At 34.2% G+C, this 21316-nt stretch overlaps 2 protein-coding genes across 2 annotated transcripts; both read left to right on the forward strand.

Moving 5' to 3' along the window:
• Positions 1-879: 879 nt before the first annotated feature.
• Positions 880-18599, forward strand: LOC132624264 (probable LRR receptor-like serine/threonine-protein kinase At3g47570). Its single transcript, XM_060339069.1, has 5 exons — positions 880-1857; positions 8373-8591; positions 12821-14782; positions 15704-16068; positions 16471-18599. The coding sequence occupies exons 1-4, from the start codon at positions 951-953 to the stop codon at positions 16045-16047; spliced, it is 3432 nt and encodes a 1143-aa protein (XP_060195052.1). The 5' UTR covers positions 880-950; the 3' UTR covers positions 16048-16068; positions 16471-18599.
• LOC132624512 (receptor kinase-like protein Xa21) lies at positions 16105-18167 on the forward strand. The gene is made up of 2 exons (XM_060339279.1): positions 16105-16247; positions 17720-18167. Exons 1-2 carry the CDS (start codon positions 16105-16107, stop codon positions 18165-18167), a joined length of 591 nt encoding a protein of 196 aa, XP_060195262.1.
• Positions 18600-21316: the final 2717 nt, after the last annotated feature.

Below are 21316 nucleotides of genomic sequence, written 5' to 3' on the forward strand. Positions count from 1 at the left end.
AGATTTTAAGTGATTTCAAAAATGTCGTAAATTTCTTACCGACATTTGCCTAAATGTCGGAAAATTCCCGACACTGAAATATACGACATTTGACACAAATGTAAATTAAATGTCGGGAAACGAATTTGTGACATTTAAGTAGTGTAATATGACATTTATATAATGTCGTCGTATCCTAACTTTCTTGTAGTGTAAATTGCTGCTGCATTCATTATTCATCCCTACTCTTTCAAATGTCAACCAAAATTACTTACAAGGGTAGTTGGGGAGCTAACTTGAAAATTCTAATCTTTTTCAATTATCATTCTTTATGGTAAGATATGCAAAGCTTATTAGTTATGTTCTCCGGTATGAGATGTGTAAACACAAAGATGAATGGTGTCTTATTCTCATTAAAAAAAAAAAGTGTTCGCATATCGATGGATGTGTAAGATTCTCAGTATTGAATTCATTGTACTAAAATTACGGTTTTAGATATAACAGTTGTTGTGATTATATATATTTTGTGTCGAAAATTATGATTTCAAATGAACCCCTAGCTGAAAGGCTACATCCGCCCCTAGCTGCAAGCATCAATGTGCTCTTCTTGATCAAACTTGGTTAATAATTCATCATCTTGATTTTAAACATCGCTATGTGATTCTTCTGTTATTAACATTTTAATAATCAAAGTGATATTTAGTTTGTGGACCAACATAATATGCCGAAGACGGACAGTCAAGTCAAGTCACACTTCATAGGAAAATAAAGAAAAAACGACTCTTTTGGGGTTGACTTTCAGAAGACTTGTAAAGTCTACAAGTCTTCTTCCTCTGGAAAATTTACAGCCCCTTATTCACGCATTGCTTTGCTCTCGTACCTTGCTTATCAACCTTTTATCCCTATTTATAGCTGAACCCTTCAGTCCTTATTTTTATACTTACTACAAACATCAGTACTCAGTTGTATCCATGGAGAAAGCTAGCTCTTTTCTTCTTTCTTTTGTCTTGCAATTACTCTATTTCTTAGTGGCATGCATTGCCGCAAACATAAGCACTGATCAATCTGCTCTTCTAGCCTTCAAAGCCAGAGTTACTCTAAATTCTTCTCATCCCTTATCCCTAAATTGGTCTTCTCAAGTTTCCATATGTGATTGGATTGGAGTCACTTGTGGCTCTCGCCACCAAAGGGTAACTGTACTAAATGTATCCAACATGGACATTCATGGGTCCATTCCACCACAGTTAGGAAACCTCTCGTTTCTTGTTTCTCTCGATTTTAGTAGAAATTATTTACATGGAGACCTCCCTCAAGGTTTGTCTCGTTTACGTCGATTGAAGGTGATGAATCTCGGGTACAATAATTTCAGTGGAGAGATTCCAATGTGGTTTGGTTTTTGTTCTGAGCTTCAAATGTTAATTCTTGATAACAACGGTTTCTCGGGTATACCCCCTGCTTCTATTTCTAACCTATCCAAGTTAGAAACTCTCAGTATTAAAAACAATCAACTTCGAGGCAGTATTCCCAAAGATATTGGCAACCTTCAGAGTCTAAAGGAGTTGTTTTTAGTCATTAACCACCTTACTGGTTCAATTCCAATTACCATTTTCAACATTTCCTCGTTGGAAATTTTAGCTCTCACATTAAATGAATTATCAGGGAGTCTTCCTGTAGATATATGCCGCTGTCTTCAAAGAATCAAGAGCATTTCAATAATTTCCAACCATTTGATTGGTCACATTCCAGCTGGTTTGTCTAATTGCACGGAATTGTATGACTTGTCAATGTCATACAATAACTTCGATGGGACCATTCCACCAGAAATTGTGAACTTGGAGAGGCTTGAAAGATTAAACCTTGGCGGAAACAACTTGCAAGGTACATACTTTTCTCATTCTGCCTTTAGCCTGCTTTGCGTTAGTATTCATAATCATGTGTTCTATATTCTATAAATAAAATTATTGATTTTAATTCAATAAATCGTGTTGCTCTGACCTCATAATAATATCACCAGCCCTGCTCTATTTACAATACTACATAGGCGATTGGACGTGTGCATGATGTTTTATTGGATGAATTTTCTAAAAACGTTTTTGAGGAAAAAAGGAGAAATATGTTCAAAATAACCAATATGGGAGCACCATCTTTTGCAATACAACAACTACGTCTCAGTCTCACAACGTCCCAAAGTGTGGGTCTCAACCGAAGCACCGATTGGACCTTTTGTTTAATGGGTGCTACTGAAATTTATATAGTCAGTTCTAAGAAATTTCTATATAAAAAAAATTTAAAAATAAATAAAAAGCTCGAGTCGGGGTCAATGGGTGTTCGAGCACCAGAATTCTATAATAGTATTGTTGGGTCCGAAATTTTTCAGTTGTTATAAAGAATGACTTTTATACACCTATAACAACATTGACATTTAAATAATACTTCGTTGTAATAGGCAAAAAAAATGCATCAAATCTAATTTTCATTTTTAATTGTCAAATCCTAAGCTTAATCACACTTTGTATAATGAAGGGAAATCGATTAATGATGAAAATATATATATTCATATGATTTTTTTGGTCATAAATAGTTTATTAAATGATTAAATATTTGGTCATAATCTCTACACTTATTATTGGTAATCATAGATATTCTATTTTTATAAAGATGATTAATTATATTACCAAAAGAATAAGATAGCTGTTATATGAGGGGTAACTTTACAAAGAGCGTACTGTTATAAATGATAAATAATGTAAATATGTAGTCATAGAATATTTTGTAAATCTTCTAATTTAGGTTAGTATATTTTGTATCCTAATAGGACATTGTAACTATGGTATATTTACCAATTCCATCAATGAGAATAATCACGGAATTAATCTCTTTCATGGTATCATATACTAGGGTTTCTTTTCCTCCTCTTCCGCTGCCCTAATTTTTTTCCGTCGTCCTCTTCCTTCTTCTTTTTCCGTCCACCTTCTTGCTTTCCATCAATGGCAGACACCAAGTTCCATCCTGCTATGGCTGTCTCCAACATCAAGAATCACATTCCTATCGTTCTTGAGATGGAAACGGATCATTATTCGGCTTGGGCCGAATTATTCAAGCTTCATGCCCGGTCTCACCGTGTCCTTTCCCACATTCTCCCGACCGGAAAGGAGAAGGCTCCTTCCACCGACAAAGAAAAGGAGTTGTGGTCCACCTTGGATGCCATGGTACTTCAATGGGTGTATGCAACCATCTCCACTGACTTATTGCATACGATCATCGAAGAAGATCTATCGGCAAAGGAAGCCTGGGATCGCCTCCGTAATCTTTTTCAAGACAACAAAAACTCCCGTGCCGTTGCATTGGAACATGATTTCTCTCATGTAAAGTTGCGGGATTTTCCGAACGCTTCGGCATATTGTCAACGACTCAAGACCGTGGCCGATCAACTCAAGAGCGTGGGGGCTCCGGTGACTGACAACCGCCTCGTTCTTCAAATGGTGGCTGGCCTCACCGAGGTGTACAAGAATGTGGGCACCTACATCCGGCAAAGTAAGCCTCTTCCATCATTCTCCGAAGCTCGATCAAGTCTGTGCCTTGAGGAAAAGGTGTTGGCTGAAATGCATGATGACTCGCCCACGGCTATGGTGGCTAATTCCCAACGTGAGTTTGATGACTCCACTCCTATGGAAAATTCAGGTCGTGCTCACCATCATCGGGGAAAAAATAACCACAAAAATCGTGGCTCTAGCGGCGGGAAAAATAACGGCGGTGGCCGTGGTTCTGGCGGCGGCAGTACCAACCGTCGCCATGGTGGTCGTGCCTCAGGCGACCAGCAGCAGGTCCCCATGCAGCAGCAATGCCAGCAGTCCTCTTCACTGTGGCCATGGGGGTGGATGCCGCAATGGGCTCCCCCTTGCCCGTATCCCACCCAGCAGTGGGCTCGGCCACAGCAGTAGTGGCAGCCGCAGCCACCTTCTTCTGGTGGCAGGTCGATGGCCCAACCTGGAATTTTGGGCTCGCGACCACAGCAGCAAGCCCAACGACGCAGTGGACTCCGACTGATATTGAATCAGCCATGCACACGATGACGTTGAGCCAACCCGATCCAAATTGGTATATGGATACCGGCGCCACATCCCATATGACATCCACAAAAGGTACTCTCTCGTCTTATTTTAATTTGAGCGATCATAATACTGGCATTGTTGTTGGTGATGGTAAGTCAATTCCAATTCGGGGTTGTGGTCGTGCTAAATTTCCTCCCCTGAACCCTCCATTATTATTAAATAATGTCCTTCTTGCTCCAAAACTCATAAAGAATTTAATATCGGTTCGTAAATTTACTACTGATAACTCTGTAAGTGTTGAATTTGATCCTTATGGGTTTTCTGTGAAGGATTCCGGATGGGGATGGCTCTCATGAGATGTAATAGTAGGGGTGCTCTTTATCCATTGTCCACTTTCAAACACCCCATCCATTCACCATCAACTTTTGCTGCCTTGTCTTCTACACGTTGGCATGATCGTTTGGGCCACCCGGGAGCTTCTATTTTGGATTTTCTTAGGCACAATAAAAGCATTGAATGTAATAGTTCTAGTTCATCTAGTATTTGTCATTCTTGCGTTCTTGGTAAACATGTTAAGTTGCCTTTTGCTAGCTCTATTTCCGAGACTTTATTTCCGTTTGACATTATTCATAGTGATTTGTCGACTTCTCCCATTTTGAGTTCTATGGGGCATCGTTATTATGTTTTGTTCTTGGATGATTTTACTAATTTTTTGTAGACTTTCCCTTTGGCTATAAAATCTGATGTTTACTCAAAATTCATAGATTTTAAGTCCCATATCCTTACTCAATTTGAACGTCCTATCAAAAATGTCCAATGAAATAATGGGAAGGAATATGATAATGGTCAATTCGGAAAATTTTGTGCGTCCAATGGGATGTCTTTCCGTCTTTCGTGTCCTCATACATCCTCTCAAAATGGGAAAGCCGAAAGAAAAATTCGTTCAATAAATAATGTCATCTGAACTCTTCTTGCTCATGCCTCCATTCCTCCATTTTTTTGGCATCATGCATTGCAAATGGCGACTTATCTTCTTAATATTTTACCAAGCAAGTTGTTGGGTCACAAATCCCCTTTAGAAGTCTTTTATCAACGGAAACCATCTTATTCTCATCTCCGGGTCTTTGGGTGTTTATGTTATCCCCTTTTTCCGTCTACTACTATTCACAAGTTGCAACCTCAGGCGACCGGCAGCAGGTCCCCATGATGTTATCCCCTTTTTCCGTTTACTACTATTCCGTTTATTATTGGTAATCATAGATATTCTATTTTTATAAAGATGATTAATTATATTACCAAAAGAATAAGATAGCTGTTATATGAGGGGTAACTTTACAAAGAGCGTACTGTTATAAAGTTGGTTGTTATGATAGGTGAAATGTTGTTATAGAGAAGTAAAATATAACAAAAAAATCGGTTCCAAAAAAACTTGGTTGTTATAGAGAGGTGGTGTCATATGGGGGTGTCGTTATAGAGAGGTTTGACTATGTATTAAAATATAAGTATTAAAAGACAAATTAATATAATTAATTAATTCTTTCTAAGCATATATTTTTATAAAATTTAAGAAAGAAGTTAAATACTGTTGTCACGCCTTTGATTGAAAGAGAGAACAAAAGATACATATTTCAATAAATCTATTTTCTTTTATAATCAAAGGCTAAACAAAGATTTTCAATAAACATATATATTCTCTTTTTAAAATTTAATAAAAATTAAATACATAAATAATTGTGTGTATTCGAACTGAATCATATTACAAACCGTTTAATGTAATTAATCGTAAAAATAAAAATATAACATTAATTTGGATCTTTTTGCTCTCTATGATGTGGCAGGTCGTTATACCCAGAGAGATGGGGAATCTTCACAAATTAGAGAAACTAATTATGTATTCTAATAAGTTAAGCAGTTACATACAAGAAGACCTCTTCAATATCTCTACGCTAAGAGAGATGGATCTTTCTTTCAATAACCTTTCAGGTAGTCTTCCATCTGCTCCAGACTACTGCCTAACAAATCTACAGTTTTTGAACCTTGGTGCAAACAACATAGGTGGAGTCATACCTAGCTCAATTTCCAATTCCTCAAATCTAAAGGAACTATATCTTCACGAAAACAATTTGAGTGGCCAAATTCCAACTCGTTGGGGGATTTGAGACAGCTTGAATATTTAGCTTTGTCGGCCAATAATTTAACAGGTAATTCCAAAGCAAAATGTTCTTGTTTGATAATCCAGGCTAGTCTTACATCATCTAGGGAAGTTGTTGATTATAGATTGCACCATTATCTATATATTGAAGCACTAGTAAATTTGGGCAATAAAATAAACTTGTTAAGTCTATATATACTCTTTCTTAGCGGTTTCATAGAAGTTAGAGTTAAATGAAAGGTTAATTACACTAACACCCATGTAATATGACTCAGTTTCGGATATATTTAAAATCAAACACGTACACCATCTGTACTATCAAAATTTTACTCCCTATAAGTATATTAAAATATAAGTATTAAAAGACAAATTAATATAATCAATTAATTCTTTCTAAGCATTTATTTTTATAAAATTTAAGAAAGAAGTTAAATATTCTTGTTGAAAAATTGTACTCACGCCTTTGATTGAAAAACAGAACAAAAGACACATATTTCAATAAATTAGTTATGGGACACGTTGCACGTGTAGCCCGTAAATTGACATTAGAAAATTTGTATTTAAAGACAATTATTTATTCACTACATATATATTTTATGAAATAAATTGAGTTATAAAATATAATTAAATCCAAATAATCATGTGAATTAATTTGATATATTGCATTACAAACTTCACCAATACTTCAAAAATATAATAGAAATATAAAAAATACTAACATGCATGAAGAAATACAATATTATAAATGTATATTGTTTTTCTTACGTTTCAAAAAATTCTGATAGGAAAACAGAACCACAAGAAAGTATACCAAATATTGCTATCAAAGACTAATGCCTTTTAAAGCTATGTATTTTAGCTAAATAACAAAGTGCAAGAATAAAATATACATCATTATTACGGAGGGGCCGATGAAAATAAAGAAAATAGAGGTTAAATCTTTTGTGTGATAACACCTCACCCTCCTGTGTCTTGCTACATGTCACTCCGTCTATCATTTACATTAAAAACAATCTTATATTCTTCACAATAATTAAGCTAGAACGAACGCACACTGATTGTCAATACAAAATTTGTTCAAGATTCTTTGCTCCACCAACATCCCATTGTACTCCTCTCATATCCATGCTTCTATGGTCTTGGTATAGGCGTATAGCATAGCCACCAACTATATGTGCATAGTTCAATGTCTAAAAATATTCAAAAGTAACGTCAAGAGTCAAGACTTAAGCAACACCTCTTGGGTAGTGATGAAGGAGAAGTTTCATCTTGCTTGGCCTTTTATAGCAGTAAGAATAATGTGCTTTATTAGATAAATCTGGTTTGTATTAAATTAGTCAAATGAATCTAGTCTCATTTAACTTATTTAATGCAACTTTTCAATTCTCTTAATTTATACGAAAAGAAAATTGGTTAGTGTGAGTTTGGTTCATGTACTGCTTTGAATGAATAATTTATTAAATTGAAAGGCCTGTAAAATGGCAGCCCAACCTAGCCCTAAGCGGGCTGCGGGCTAGGATGGGCCAGCCCAAGTTTTTTCGTCTTCCGAAATAACATTTTCTAAGTGATTTTTGATACAATTTGAACATGAAACTTTTGCAATCTGAAATAGAATCTTCTACCAACCATTCTTGCGCAAATACCTATCATAGAAGAAAATTCAAGAGAATAAATATAAATTATTATTTTTAATGACTAATTCAGATCACGTTCAAAAGAAATTAAACATAACATAAATTCTAAGACTAAAAAGTATTACTCCAGTTTCTAATTACTACTCGTACTTAGTAGTAAGTACATTTTTTTTCTCATTACTTTTTATCTTTTTGTTTAATTTACTTATATTTTTTTTAAAAGTAAATTAATTTATTATTCTTTTCTTGCCTCAAGGGCTGGCCTCAGCCCAACATTTGAGGCTGGCGGGCCAAGAGAGGCTGGGCTTTTGAGCCTCACTTCTATATGGGTCAAAGAAATCTTAGCCCAACCCTATTTAAATAAAGGGTTAGGTTGGGCTGGGCTCGCCTCGCTTGCCAAGCCCATATTGACAGTTCTACCTAGAGAGATGGGGAATCTTCACAAACTGGAGTAACTATTTATGCATTTTAATAAATTAAGTGGTTCCATACCGGAAGAGCTCTTCAATATCTCTACGCTAAGAGAGATGACACTTGCTTTCAATAACCTTTCAGGTAGTCTTCCATCTGCTCCAAGCTACTGGCCAACAAACCTAAGGTATTTGGATCTTGGTGGAAACGGCATTGGTGGAGTTATACCAAGCTCAATCTCCAATTCCTCCAATCTAAAGAGGTTATCTCTCAAAAATAACAAATTGAGTGGTAAAATTCCTAATTCATTGGGGGATTTGAGAAAGCTTCAATATTTGGCTTTGTCGCACAATAATTTAACAGGTAATTCTCAAGCAAAATGTTTTTGTTTGATAATCTAGGCTAGTCTTGCATCATCTATGGAAGTTCTTGATTATCGATTGCACTATTATCTATATATATTGATGCAGTGCTGGTACACTTGAGCAAGCAAATAAACTTATTAAGTCCATACATACTCTCTTAGCGGTTGCATAGAAGTTAGAGTAAAATTAAAGGTTAACTATACTAACACCCATGTAATATGATTCAATTTCGTATTTATTTAAAATCAAACACTTACATCATCTGTACTATCGAAATTTTACTCCCTATGATATACATTTGTAACTAAGTATATAATAATATAAGTATTAAAAGACAAAACTAAAATTATATTTTTTTTAAAGTATTTATATTTAAATAAAATTTAAGAAAGAAGTCAAATATTCTTGTTGAAAAATTGTACTCATGCCTTTGATTGAAAAACAGAACAAAAGATACATATTTCAATAAATTAGTTATGGGACACATGCGTTGCACGTGTAACCCATAAATTGACAGTAGAAAATTTGTTATTTAAAGACAATTATTTTTTCACTACATATATATTTTATGAAATAAATTGAGTTATAAAATATAATAAATCTAAATAATCATGTCGAATTAATATGATATATTGCAGTAGAAACTTCATCAATACTTTAAAAATATAATAGAAATATAAAAATACTAACATGCCATGAAGAAATACAATATTATAAATGTATATTGTTTTTCTTACGTCACAAAAAATTCTGATAGGAAAACAAAACCACAAGAAAGTATACCAAATATTGCTATCAAAGAGTAATGCTTTTTAAAGCTATCTATTTTAGCTAAATAACAAAGTGCAAGAATAAAAGATACATCATTATTACGGAGGGCCAGATGAAAATAGAGAAAATTGTTATAGACGACAGGAGGATGGGCAAGGTTAAATTTTTTGTGTGATAACACCTCACCCTCCTGTCTCTTGCTATATCTCACTCCGTCTATCATTTACATTAAAAGCAATCTTATATTCTTCACAATAATTAAGCTAGAATGAATGCATTCCGATTGTCAATACAAAATTTGTTCAAGATTCTTTGCTCCACCAACATCCTAATGTCATCCTCTCATATCCATGCTTCTATGGTCTTGGTATAGGCGTATAGCATAACCACCAACGATATGTGCATACTTCAATGTCTAAAAATATTCAAAAGTAACGTCAAGAGTCAAGACTCAAGCAACACCTCTTGGGTAGTGATGAAGGAGAAGTTTCATCTTGCTTGGCCTTTTGTAGCAGTAAAAATAATGTGCTTTATTATATAAATCTGGTTTGTATTAAATTAGTCAAATTAATTTAGTCTCAATGAACTTATTTAATGCAACTTTTCAATTCTCTTAATTTATGCAAAAAGAAAATTGGTTAGTGTGAGTTTGGTTCATGTACTGCTTTGAATGAATAATTTATTAAATTATTAAAAACAACTCCTCCAATTCAACACTAGAAGATGAAAAGAATGCATGAAAATTTAAAAGATTCATCTGAAAACGTTACTGCAATAAATTTCTTACAATTAAAGGGTAATATGATGAAGTTTATAAATATTTCAGGATAAACTTTCTAATATATAAAATTAATATACTAATGACTTCCTAGTTTTTGCAAGAGGTGAATAGATTGGTCTCATAAAAAAAAATCATATGTTCATCGGAAGCACTTTATTTCAAGTCTATTTATAAAAGATCATGCTTGATCAAAATTAAATTGAGCATCTAATGGGTTTTTACAACAGATTAATTAATTTCATAATTCATTAGTAACACTTTAATTGTGTATATTTAAATAAAATTTAAGAAAGAAGTTAAATATTCTTGATGAAAAATTGTATTCACGCATTTGATTGAAAAAGAGAACAAAAGATCTATATTTCAATAAATGTCTATTTGCTTTTATAATCAAAGGCTGAACAAAGATTTTCAACAAATATATATTTATATGTACATATTCTCTTTTTTAAATTTTATAAAAACTAAACACATAAAAAATTGTGTGTATTTGAAACTGAATCATATTACAGACCGTTTAATGTAATTAATCGTAAAATTAAAAATATAACATTGATTTGGATCTTTTTGTTCTCTTTGATGTGGCAGGTATTATACAATCATTAGTAACACTTTAAGCGCTTGTTTGGAAAGCCACCTGGTAATTAGAATTGGTGTAATTACTAGGGTAATAATTACACAGTAGTATAATTACAACGACCTGTTTATTTGTCATAACGTAATTACAGAGTAACTACAAGCGTGTTGTTTGCTTGCACAAGTGTAATCACACAGTTAGTTTAATTTAAAAATAAAACTTAATTATAAAAAATTTAAAATTAATATTTAAAAAAATATTTGCCTTTATAAATGATATTAAATTAGTTATGTAATAACACATTGTTTCTTGAAAAAATATTAATTAATAATCAGCTATTTGTAACTAATATTGTAAAAAATAATTGATATATATTTTTCAAATTAATAATATTTAATGTTAATTAATTATAAAACTTAAAAGAAGACGTTTTTGTGAGAACGTCATGGATTGCATGTTTGACAAAAAAATAATATTTATAAACATAATGCCATAACATTATCCAAATGCTTGACAAAAATTCTATTAAATGTAAGTGAAAAATAAACAACATGCAATGTGAAAGCAAATAACTTAAAAATGAAAACATAACCTAAATTCAAAATCTAAAAGAAAAAGTTTAACATAATACTCCTCTGTCAAATTCCAACATTACATAAGTAAGTTCTAACGTAACTTAATTAAATAATTCAAAAGAAAGGGAAAATATAAGTCTATAACCTCATTCACAATGAAATTATATTTTAATAACGTCACTTGTTATATGTCAAGTTTGTTAATGACTTATTCTTTCCAATATTAAGAGGTGTAGTTTTAAGAATTAAAATAGTAACACGGTTATGCTAAATGAATTAAAAAAAAATATTGGGAATGAGATGAAAGTAAATGAAAAATAAATAATATAAAAAGAAAAATACATTTAAAAAATAAAAAAAAATACAATAATAGAAATAAAAAATAAATTAAAAATCAAAATAAATTAAAATAATAGAAATTAAAATAAACAAAAAAGAAACAAATTAAAAAGTAACCATGTAATTACAGGGTGTAATTACAACCACTTCTCAACTCCCACCACCACCCCCGCGCGCGAAAATTTGAGAGTATGATTACACCCTCTCAATTACAACCCAATTTTCACCTAACTGTGTAATTACTTGGTCAAACAAACAGGTCAAACTGTGTAATTACATCCAATTCCAATTACCTTGGTGGCTTTCCAAATAGGCCCTAATTGTGTATATGTTGGTTTCCCTTGGATTGAAGGGACGATTAAGTTTAGTTTGAATAATAAATGTTCTAATTACTACAATTTATAAGGTCTCTAAAGTGATATAAAGCCTACCATCGTCATCCATTACTCAGGAAATATTTTGCTTTAAGCATAGATTATTCTTGGGAAAACCAAAAGCCTCCCTAAAGCTGATCGTCTTTATGTTCCACATTTGTTGTTTTTTTAAATATTTATTATGATTATAATTATATTTGTGTTTGTTTGAAGGAGAAAAGTATCATTCAACTTTACAATGGCATTTTAACGTGAGAAGTGAATGGGGAGCATTAAAATAGAACTGCTCAACTTCTTTTTCACTCACACTTAAATATTTATTTAATTAGGAATTACCTTGCACACGTTTAGATAAGTGAATGAGGAGCATTAAAATAAGATTTATGAGCTTCTTATTCACTCATCCTTTTTAATTAGGATTTCATTCATTACAGAAAATAACTTAATGCTCCTAAACATGATTGAGCCTTCATGTAATGATAATATTACTATTTAATATTTATTATATTAGATGTTTTATGTTTTATTACATTTTAATTTACAGCAGGGGCAAAACGGTAATCCAACTTTGATGGTAGGAGCTTTCCACTTTTAGTATAATATGATGTCTATTGTCTTTTATAATCAAAGACTGAACAAAGATTTTCAACAAACATATATATTCTCTTTTTTAAAATTTAATAAAATTAAACACATAAAAAGTTGTATGTATCCGAAACTGAATCATATTATAGACCGTTTAATGTAATTAATCGTAAAATTAAAAATATATCATTAATTTGGATCTTTTTGTTCTCCATGATGAGGCAGGTGGTATACCTACAGAGATGGGAAATCTTTACAAATTGAAGATTCTATATATGGGTGGTAATAAATTAAGTGGTTCCATACCGAAAGAGCTCTTCAATATCTCTACGCTAAGAGACATGGACCTTGCTTTCAATAACCTTTCAGGTAGTCTTCCATCTGCTCCAGGCTACTGGCCAACAAACCTAGAGTATTTGCATCTTGGTGTAAACAACATTGGTGGAGTTATACCCAGCTCAATCTCCAACTCCTCAAATCTAAAGAAATTATATCTCGAGGATAACAAATTGAGTGGCAAAATTCCTAACTCGTTGGGGGATTTGAGACAGCTTGAAGTTCTGGGCTTGCACATTAATAACTTATGGTCTCCACATCTGAGTATCTTAACTTCATTGGTGAACTGCAGATCTTTAAGACATATAGTATTAGCAGATAATCCTCTGAATGGTGTTCTTCCAAATTCCATTGGTAATCTCTCCATTTCTCTTGAACTGTTTTATTTATATCGTTGTGAAATTAGGGGCCAGATACCGTTAGGAATTGGGAATTTAAGTAACTTAATCGCTTTGTCCCTATTCGGCAATGACTTGACAAGATCAGTGCCAAGAACATTATGTAATTTACATAATCTTCAAATTTTAGGGCTTGGTGATAATAGGTTAAGTGGACCGTTGCCGGAGTGCCTTTGCAAATTGCCGAAGTTGGGCATAGCTAATTTGTCATCTGCTCAAATTTCGGGTCAGATACCGTATTGCATCGGTAACGTTACCTCTTTGAGAAATATTTATCTAAATTCAAATAGGCTCACTAACATACCGATGAGTCTATGGAGCCTCAAAGATCTTTTGGAGCTTGACTTGTCAAATAATTCTTTGGTTGGTTCACTGCCTCCTGATTTCGGTAACTTGAATCACATAACATTCATAGATTTGTCAAGGAATCACCTTTCAGGAAGTATTCCCACCACAGTTGGAGATTTGCAGAGTCTTGTTTATCTTTCTTTGGCTTATAATGAGTTGCAAGGATCTATTCCGGAGTCACTCGGGAAAATGATAAGTTTGGTATCTGTGAATCTATCCAATAACATTCTTTCAGGTACGATTCCAAAATCACTGGAGTCACTTCGATATCTGAAGGATTTCAATGTATCATTCAATAGATTAGAAGGTGAAATCCCAAGTAATTTCACCTCTCAATCTTTTATGGGAAATGAAGAGTTATGTGGCGATTTGCTTTTCCGGCCTTGTATGACTAGGTCTTTTCATCATTCAAGGAGAAGAAAATTGCTACTGATTATACTTGTCCCATTGGTTGCTTCACTGATGGCACTTGCCTCAATCGTTGCATTTATGTTAAGGAGACGTGGGAATAGAAACGTTCCAACTCAAGCCGAATCCTTTCCTACAACAACACTAGCCAGGATTTCATACATTGAAGTTGAAAGGGCAACTCAAGGATTCGACCAATGCAACTTGCTCGGCTGTGGAGGTTACGGCTCTGTTTACAAGGGCATCTTTGCAAATGGGATGGTTAGGGCAATCAAAGTGTTTAATTTACAGATTGAAGGTGCATTCAAGAGTTTTGATTCTGAATGCGAAGTTTTACGCAACCTTCGCCATAGGAATCTTACCAAAGTTATCACCAGTTGTACTAACTTGGATTTTAAAGCTTTACTTCTAGAGTACATGCCCAATGGAAGCCTGGAGCAGTGGTTACATTCTGATGGTTACTTCTTGAATATGATCCAAAGATTAGACATAATGATCGATGTTGCATCTGCTTTGGAATATCTCCATCATGGTTATGTAACAATTGTTGTACATAGTGACTTGAAGCCTAGCAATGTCTTGCTAGATGAAAGGCTGGTTGGACATGTGAGTGACTTTGGCTTGGCGAAGTTATTAGGAGAAGGGGAATCTATTGCTCATACTAAAACACTTGCAACGATGGGCTACATCGCACCAGGTAACTTTCTTTTCGTCCTTTTATAATTGCATATTAATTTACTGGTTCTAATGTTATGTATCACATTAGAATTGGGTAAAAGCTCGAGTGGATAGCTTAATTTAAGAAAATATAACATATCACAGATTAAGCATGAAAAAAAAGGTATTGAAAACATCAAAATATGACTATGTCAAACTCTATATTCATGCATCTATGAAGATAAAGAAAAAGAAACTTGTGGTCAGATCGTATCAATCTTTTTTTTTTTAATCAAAAGTTTCCCCAGAGGAGATTAAATAGATAAGCCAAAGGAACATAGAGGGGGTCTATGCCTGACCTCCGCAATACATATATACAATACTAGGAATGAGGAATTCATCCTTACACTCTAGCCTACCAGAGAAAAGAAGAAAGGAAAAAAAAGGGTTGCTCCTCATCAATGAAGCATACAAAAAGATATCTAGATTCTAGGATTTTCAGAGCAAGCAGAGAAGACTCAGTCAGGATAAAAAATAAAATTGCCTCTCCTCACTCGGATTCTAATGTTAGGTTTGCCTACTACGTCATTCTTCAATGTGGATATAATCTTGAAAGGAAGATTTATAGCCTCGGTGAAGAAGGTAGTTATTTTGCATTGTTCAGCCAAGTTAGCGAGCATGTCAGCAGGAGTGTTACCTTATCTTAAGTTATGTGTGAAAGTGAATTGGCCAACTGAGCTCATAGATTGAATCTGTATAATATCATCTTTAATCTGCTAGCAGTCATCGTTTCAATTGATTGCCTTACTCTTGTTTCATTCCCATTATACGTTCAGTTTTTAAAGTTTTTATCTATTCAAGGTAGATTCAACTATTTTTAGTATCTAGCAAATATATAGATATTATTTTCATTTTTATTTGGCCCGTCAAGAAAATAATTACTCTTGTAACATCGGATCAGAGTATGGATCAGTAGGATTGGTTTCTCGAAGATGTGATGTGCACAGCTACGGCATTATGCTCATGGAAACTTTCACAAGGAGAAGGCCATTTGATGAAATGTTTCACGAAAATTTGAGTATGAGGAGTTGGGTCTGTAATTCACTACCTGTCGCACCAAATGATATTATTGATGCCACCTTATGGGAACCTGAAGAGACTGATTTTGAGAAGAAGTTGCATTGTGTGTCCTCTATTTTGGAGTTGGCATTGAATTGCACAGTTGAATCTCCTAATGAGAGGCTGAATATGAAAGATGTCCTTGCAATTATCAAGAAGATCAAGCACGAACTCCTTCGCAAATGATGTAACAAGGTTTATGCAACGGTAAGTATCCAACTTTTTAAAACATTCTAATGTCGCATGGATAGAAATGATCCTTTTCCAAGAAGTCCTAAGAAAAAGGTAAAACGAGAGAGAAGAAAAGCATTGAAGCTTTGGAACTCACTATTGAGTTGGCTATTCTCGTTATTACTTTTTGAGTATGAGGAGAACTTCATCAGCGAGTAAATAAATCTAGTACTTGTACTTTATAAGGAGAAGGATCAACATTTTTGTCCGTGGAAATTGAGTTATGATGAATTGTTGAAAACTTTAGCTTACGTAGATATTGGAGAAGTGAAAAACTCAAGTCTTCTTACTATAGTATATTTTTGCGTGTGCTTATGTGTTCTTATCCCATAATGACTCTGCCAACTCAAGTTTGATCCCGTTTAAAATTTTTTACAGGTACTGCGGCCTTTTCGGCTTTAGCAAATTTGGTGACCGCAATTGAGATGACAACCAACATTTGGTCCGAGAATTGAACTTTCTTGTTTCTTGCGCTTTTCTCTTGTGCTAGTTTCAAGTTTTGAGTGTATGTGTTTCAAATAACTTTAATATATAAGATGTGTACTAAAACAGTGTAAAATGATGAACTACAATCTTGGCTCTTTTGGTTACCAAGTTGAACGGATTGTCCCAATGAAAGAGCTTAATTGTAGATTGAAAGCACAAACACAATCCATATTTTGCACTCACTCGAAATTGATACAAAACGTAGATCCTAATTGTGGAAAACACTGAAAGGCTGAACCCGCCCGATCACCAACACTTGGCAACTCCTATAATCACACTTTGCAAATACAAAAGCTTCACTCCCTTTGTGGTTCATTATATTAGTAATATTTCCATTAATCCCATAACTAACAAACCAGAGATATCTCCATTAATCCCATAACTGATACAAAAGATGAACTCTCCACATAATAATCTATCTTTTCCAAAGTCTGGCTTGGAAATTAAATCTCTGAGAAAGCTTTTAACTTGGATTCAAATAGGTTAACTTTAAGTGTACCAAATAGCCTTTGGAATCTCAAAGATCTTCTAGAGGTAAGCTTATCATCAAACTTAATGAATAGCTCTCTACATCGAGGTATTGGAAACTCAAAGGCTGCCAACTTGTCATGAATCAATTTCTTAAATGAGTTTCCAGTGGCAGTTGGACGTCTATCAAACTTGATCAATTTTTCTTTGGCACATGATCATCTGACTACATCAACAGACAACAGTGACGTCATAAGTTTGATTGTCTTAGACTTCTCCTTTTTCTTTTCTTTTTTCTGAAACTGGTAATTGTGTATACCTCAACATTTAGGACATGCTGGAGACCTTCAAAAGTGTTACAGTTAGGAAAAAAAAAGAAAAAAAAAACTCTGGTTCAATCCCCAAATCACTTGAAAGCTCTTCAAATATCTCAAGTATTTCAATGATTCATTCAATGACTTAACAGGTGAGATTCCTTCATTGGTCCTTTCAAAAGTTTCACTAGTATCATTTTTGTCCAATAAAGGTTTATGTGGCCATCCCAAGTTTCATGTCTCAGTTTGCAATATTAGTCCATCCAGCAACTCAAGAACTAAAAAGCTTTTGCGGATTATTTTGTTATTCGTTGCTACTGCAATTGTGATGCATGGCTTATCCTGATTATCGCAATTAGAAGATATCTGAGGAAAGATGGCAGTAAGAGCACAACCAACTCAATCTCTCAACCAGGACCACCACAGATTTCATATTATGAACTTTTACATGCAACAAACTGGTTCAGCGAAAGCAATTTGCTTGGCAATGGGAGTTTCGAATATGTTTATAAGGGGATATTTCAAGGCGGTACCACTTTTGCAGTAAAGGTGTTAAATTTGCAACAAGTTGCATCCAAGAGTTTCGATGCAGAATGTGAAATATTGAGAGACCTTTGCCATTGGAATCTCACAAAGGTCATAACTGGCTGTTCCAGCAATGATTTCAAAGCTTTATTATTAGAGTACATGCCAAATGGGAACCTTAAGAAGTTGCTATACTCTGACAACCATGCTTTAGATATAATGCAAAGACTGAATATTATGATAGATGTGTCTTACACATTACAGTATCTTCATCATGGTTAGTTAAAGCCTGTGGTCCATTGAGATGTTAAGCCTAGTAACATCTTGTTGGATGGAAATTTGGTTGCTAATTTAAGTGATAGGAAAAATATTTGGTAAGGGAGAGAGCATAGCATCTACGAAGTATACTGCACCAGGTGAAGCTTCTTGTTTATCTTGCAAATCTTTTCCCCATTCTGACAGGGTTAATGAATATAGGTGGAATTATTTCTTGAAACCAAGAAACAAAATTCTTCTACAAAGTGAGTTTCTGGAAAATACCTGTAGATTGTACATCATTTATGGTGAATGAAATATCGTGGGATAAACCTTTTATCTTATATAACATTCCTGTTGATCTAAAAGTTTAAGTTCTATGGTGAGAATGTACAATTAAGGTGCTTTAACTACTATAGCTCATAATAGCAAAAAATTCTCCACCTCAAAGTGAAAGTGGGGCCCGTTTCCTATTTCGTTTACCCAATCCTCAAAACATTGCTAATCTTCTTTGAAGCAAATTTAATCTGCCCACCTCTCACTTATCAAAAAGTAATAATAACGATCCTCCTTCCTCTCTGCTCTAAATTTTCTATCAAGCCTTTCTAGAGAGAATTGAGGTCTTTGAGTTAAATAGAAGGCCGCATAGGTGTCATTCAAGCCGGATGATCCAGCCAAAAGAGAAACACATTGAAAAAGAATGAAGGGAAAAGATGGAACTGGAGTTTTAGTATTTTACAAATTTGTTAAGTTTTCTAGAGATCCAGAAGCAGCTAGTCAGTAACTCTAATTAGTTTCTCCGTGTTTAAGACAGTTTCTCTTCTTCTTTTCTTTAAGTGAAAGCTGAAAAAAGAACAAAGAAGAAGCAAATAGCTCCTTCCAATCAATTGAATCTGGTGACCACTATACTTATATATCAAGTCCCGAATATCTAAGGGTTTACCTGAAGTTTTCCCCACTTTAGTCCCTCCAAATCCGAGCTACTTGTTCAGGTATATTTTTCACGCTGGACAGCTTATTGTTTTGTGCAAATCTCATCAGATGTAAAACTTAATAAACACCAATGTTATTTAGTCTTAGTATAAGTTCAACGCCGAAATTATCCATCATACCTCAAAATAGCAGCGATTTGGCATATTCTTCGCTTAACTCTGCTATTGTAACTTTGGTTCCTTTTCTACTGCTGCTATTGCTTTTTGTTTTGTCCGAACAAAATAGCAGTTATTCAGCATTATATACATATGTACATTGTTTTGCTAGTTATATGTGTGATTTAGTGTTGGTCTCTTCAAAACAGAGCCCATTAGCATTGAGGCGTACTCCATACTGCCTTGATGTCGACACCAAACGTTGCCTAGAGACGAAGCTGCAACTAGCTTTAAGGCTTAATCATCGACTTTTAACTGCATTACTGTAACGAGCACTCTAGTGCCTTGATACCTGCACAGAATACTGCCTAAGCAAGACGACACGTCGACACCAACTTGCGTTGCAGCTAGCTTCAGTGTTTAATTGCCCCTCAAATGGACTTTTTGCAACACTGATATGTGGTTTTTATTTTTCCTTTTTCTCTTTTGTTCCTTTTGAGCAGGATCCAACCTAACCTAGGAGACCCATTACATTGATACAACTTGTTAACAAAATGAAATGGCCTAACTCAACAGCAAAAGCTAACACATGGGATAAGGATCGTCCAAACCATATAAGTAAGCTACAACATACAGCATATACCCTCAACCTATGTGGGACTCTAACACCCCCCCCCCCCCTTCTCTCCCCCGTCTCCACCCTCCGCATGTCCAAGATTGTACCTCTAGAGGCCCAATATTGACTAAGACCAAGAATAGAGATGGGTTTGGCACATATACCACATTAAGAAAATGGACCTTCAGCGTAATTCAACCCCAAAAGCTAGTTCATGAGATTGAGTACTGCCCACAACCATATAAGAAAACTACTTCTTATATCCTCAACTAAGGTGAGACTCTAACACAACAAAGTGATATCGAAAGCAGGTTCTTCCAGCTTCTCAAACAACACAGTAGACTCTGAGAAAGATCACAAGTTCCACAAAATCTTGTCATTCCCTATCTACTGACCAGTAGACTTAACTTTAGTCAAATGATATTTAGACATTAAAGTTCAAGACACGGCTCTGTAACTTTTTGCCTAAACTATTTCACTTAACAGATGCTGATTAGCCAAAAGAAAAGGATGTTGTTCTAGAGTTATTTTATTAGTAATTGGAGTATAATTAACCATCAGCACATTTTAGAATTCACTTCATTAGTGACGGGTAGTGAGGGCATTTAACCGTCGCCACATGTACTGGGCCAGAATAATTAAATCATATTAAAGGCTACCCATGATTCTACTTCTTCAATCTTTACCCAGTTCTCTATAATAGAGATGCTCTTTAGGTCATTCTGGGCATAAAAATAAGAGAAGTGAATATCTCAAAGATAATTAGGTCATTCACTTAAAAATGCCTTATTTTGCATTACTGTTTACTTCTTGAACTTGTACTGCATAATACTTTAACTTCCATCAATTTCCAAAGCACAGTAAACAAACCAAGGCAATTATAAGATTTCAAGACACAAGAAATGATTTACTCTCATTATAATTTTTCTAAAATATGAGACAATATAAAATGAAGCCTAAGTTAGTAGCAAAAACGTCCAGCACATACAGTCGGGTTAACAACTTTCACTATTTCTATGACTTGTATATCCACAAGCACTTAAGTAAACAACCAACAATTCTATCATAAACCATTCGTGTAGTATGCTGGACAAATATAAATAGTTCTGGGATAAAAATTTAGTACTGTCTTATCCCTTGTTTGGTTACTAATCCTGGGATAAGTTATCACTACCAGATGGTTGAATAATAGTACCAGGACTAGTGATAAAGCCCTTTTTCTAATAAATATGGTGGAAAGTATTTTTGTAAACAAATAATTCTCAAAAATTATAGTACAATAGATGTAATTTTCAATACAACAAACCGAACGATCAATAACAAATAATACCAAGATAACTAATTCCACTGTAACTAATGCCTACATAACTTACCTTCAAACCAAACAACCCCTAAGAAGTGTTACTCTTTTATAAGAGATGCAACAAAAAGAGGAAACTGCTTTCAAAAAATTACTTATTGCTGCTTATTCT

Source organism: Lycium barbarum, chromosome 12, assembly GCF_019175385.1.
Source record: "Lycium barbarum isolate Lr01 chromosome 12, ASM1917538v2, whole genome shotgun sequence".
Lineage (NCBI taxonomy): Eukaryota > Viridiplantae > Streptophyta > Magnoliopsida > Solanales > Solanaceae > Lycium > Lycium barbarum.

Excerpts from the sequence above, each read along its gene's own strand:
- LOC132624264 (XM_060339069.1), top strand. The coding sequence starts at position 951 with ATGGAGAAAGCTAGCTCTTTTCTTCTTTCTTTTGTCTTGCAATTACTC. Across the intron at positions 1,858-8,372 it reads TGGCGGAAACAACTTGCAAG|GTAGTCTTCCATCTGCTCCA; the intron begins GTACATACTTTT and ends ATAACCTTTCAG. Across the intron at positions 8,592-12,820 it reads GTCGCACAATAATTTAACAG|GTGGTATACCTACAGAGATG; the intron begins GTAATTCTCAAG and ends ATGATGAGGCAG.
- LOC132624512 (XM_060339279.1), top strand. The coding sequence starts at position 16,105 with ATGGATAGAAATGATCCTTTTCCAAGAAGTCCTAAGAAAAAGGTAAAA. Across the intron at positions 16,248-17,719 it reads GAGGAGAACTTCATCAGCGA|AAGATATCTGAGGAAAGATG; the intron begins GTAAATAAATCT and ends TATCGCAATTAG.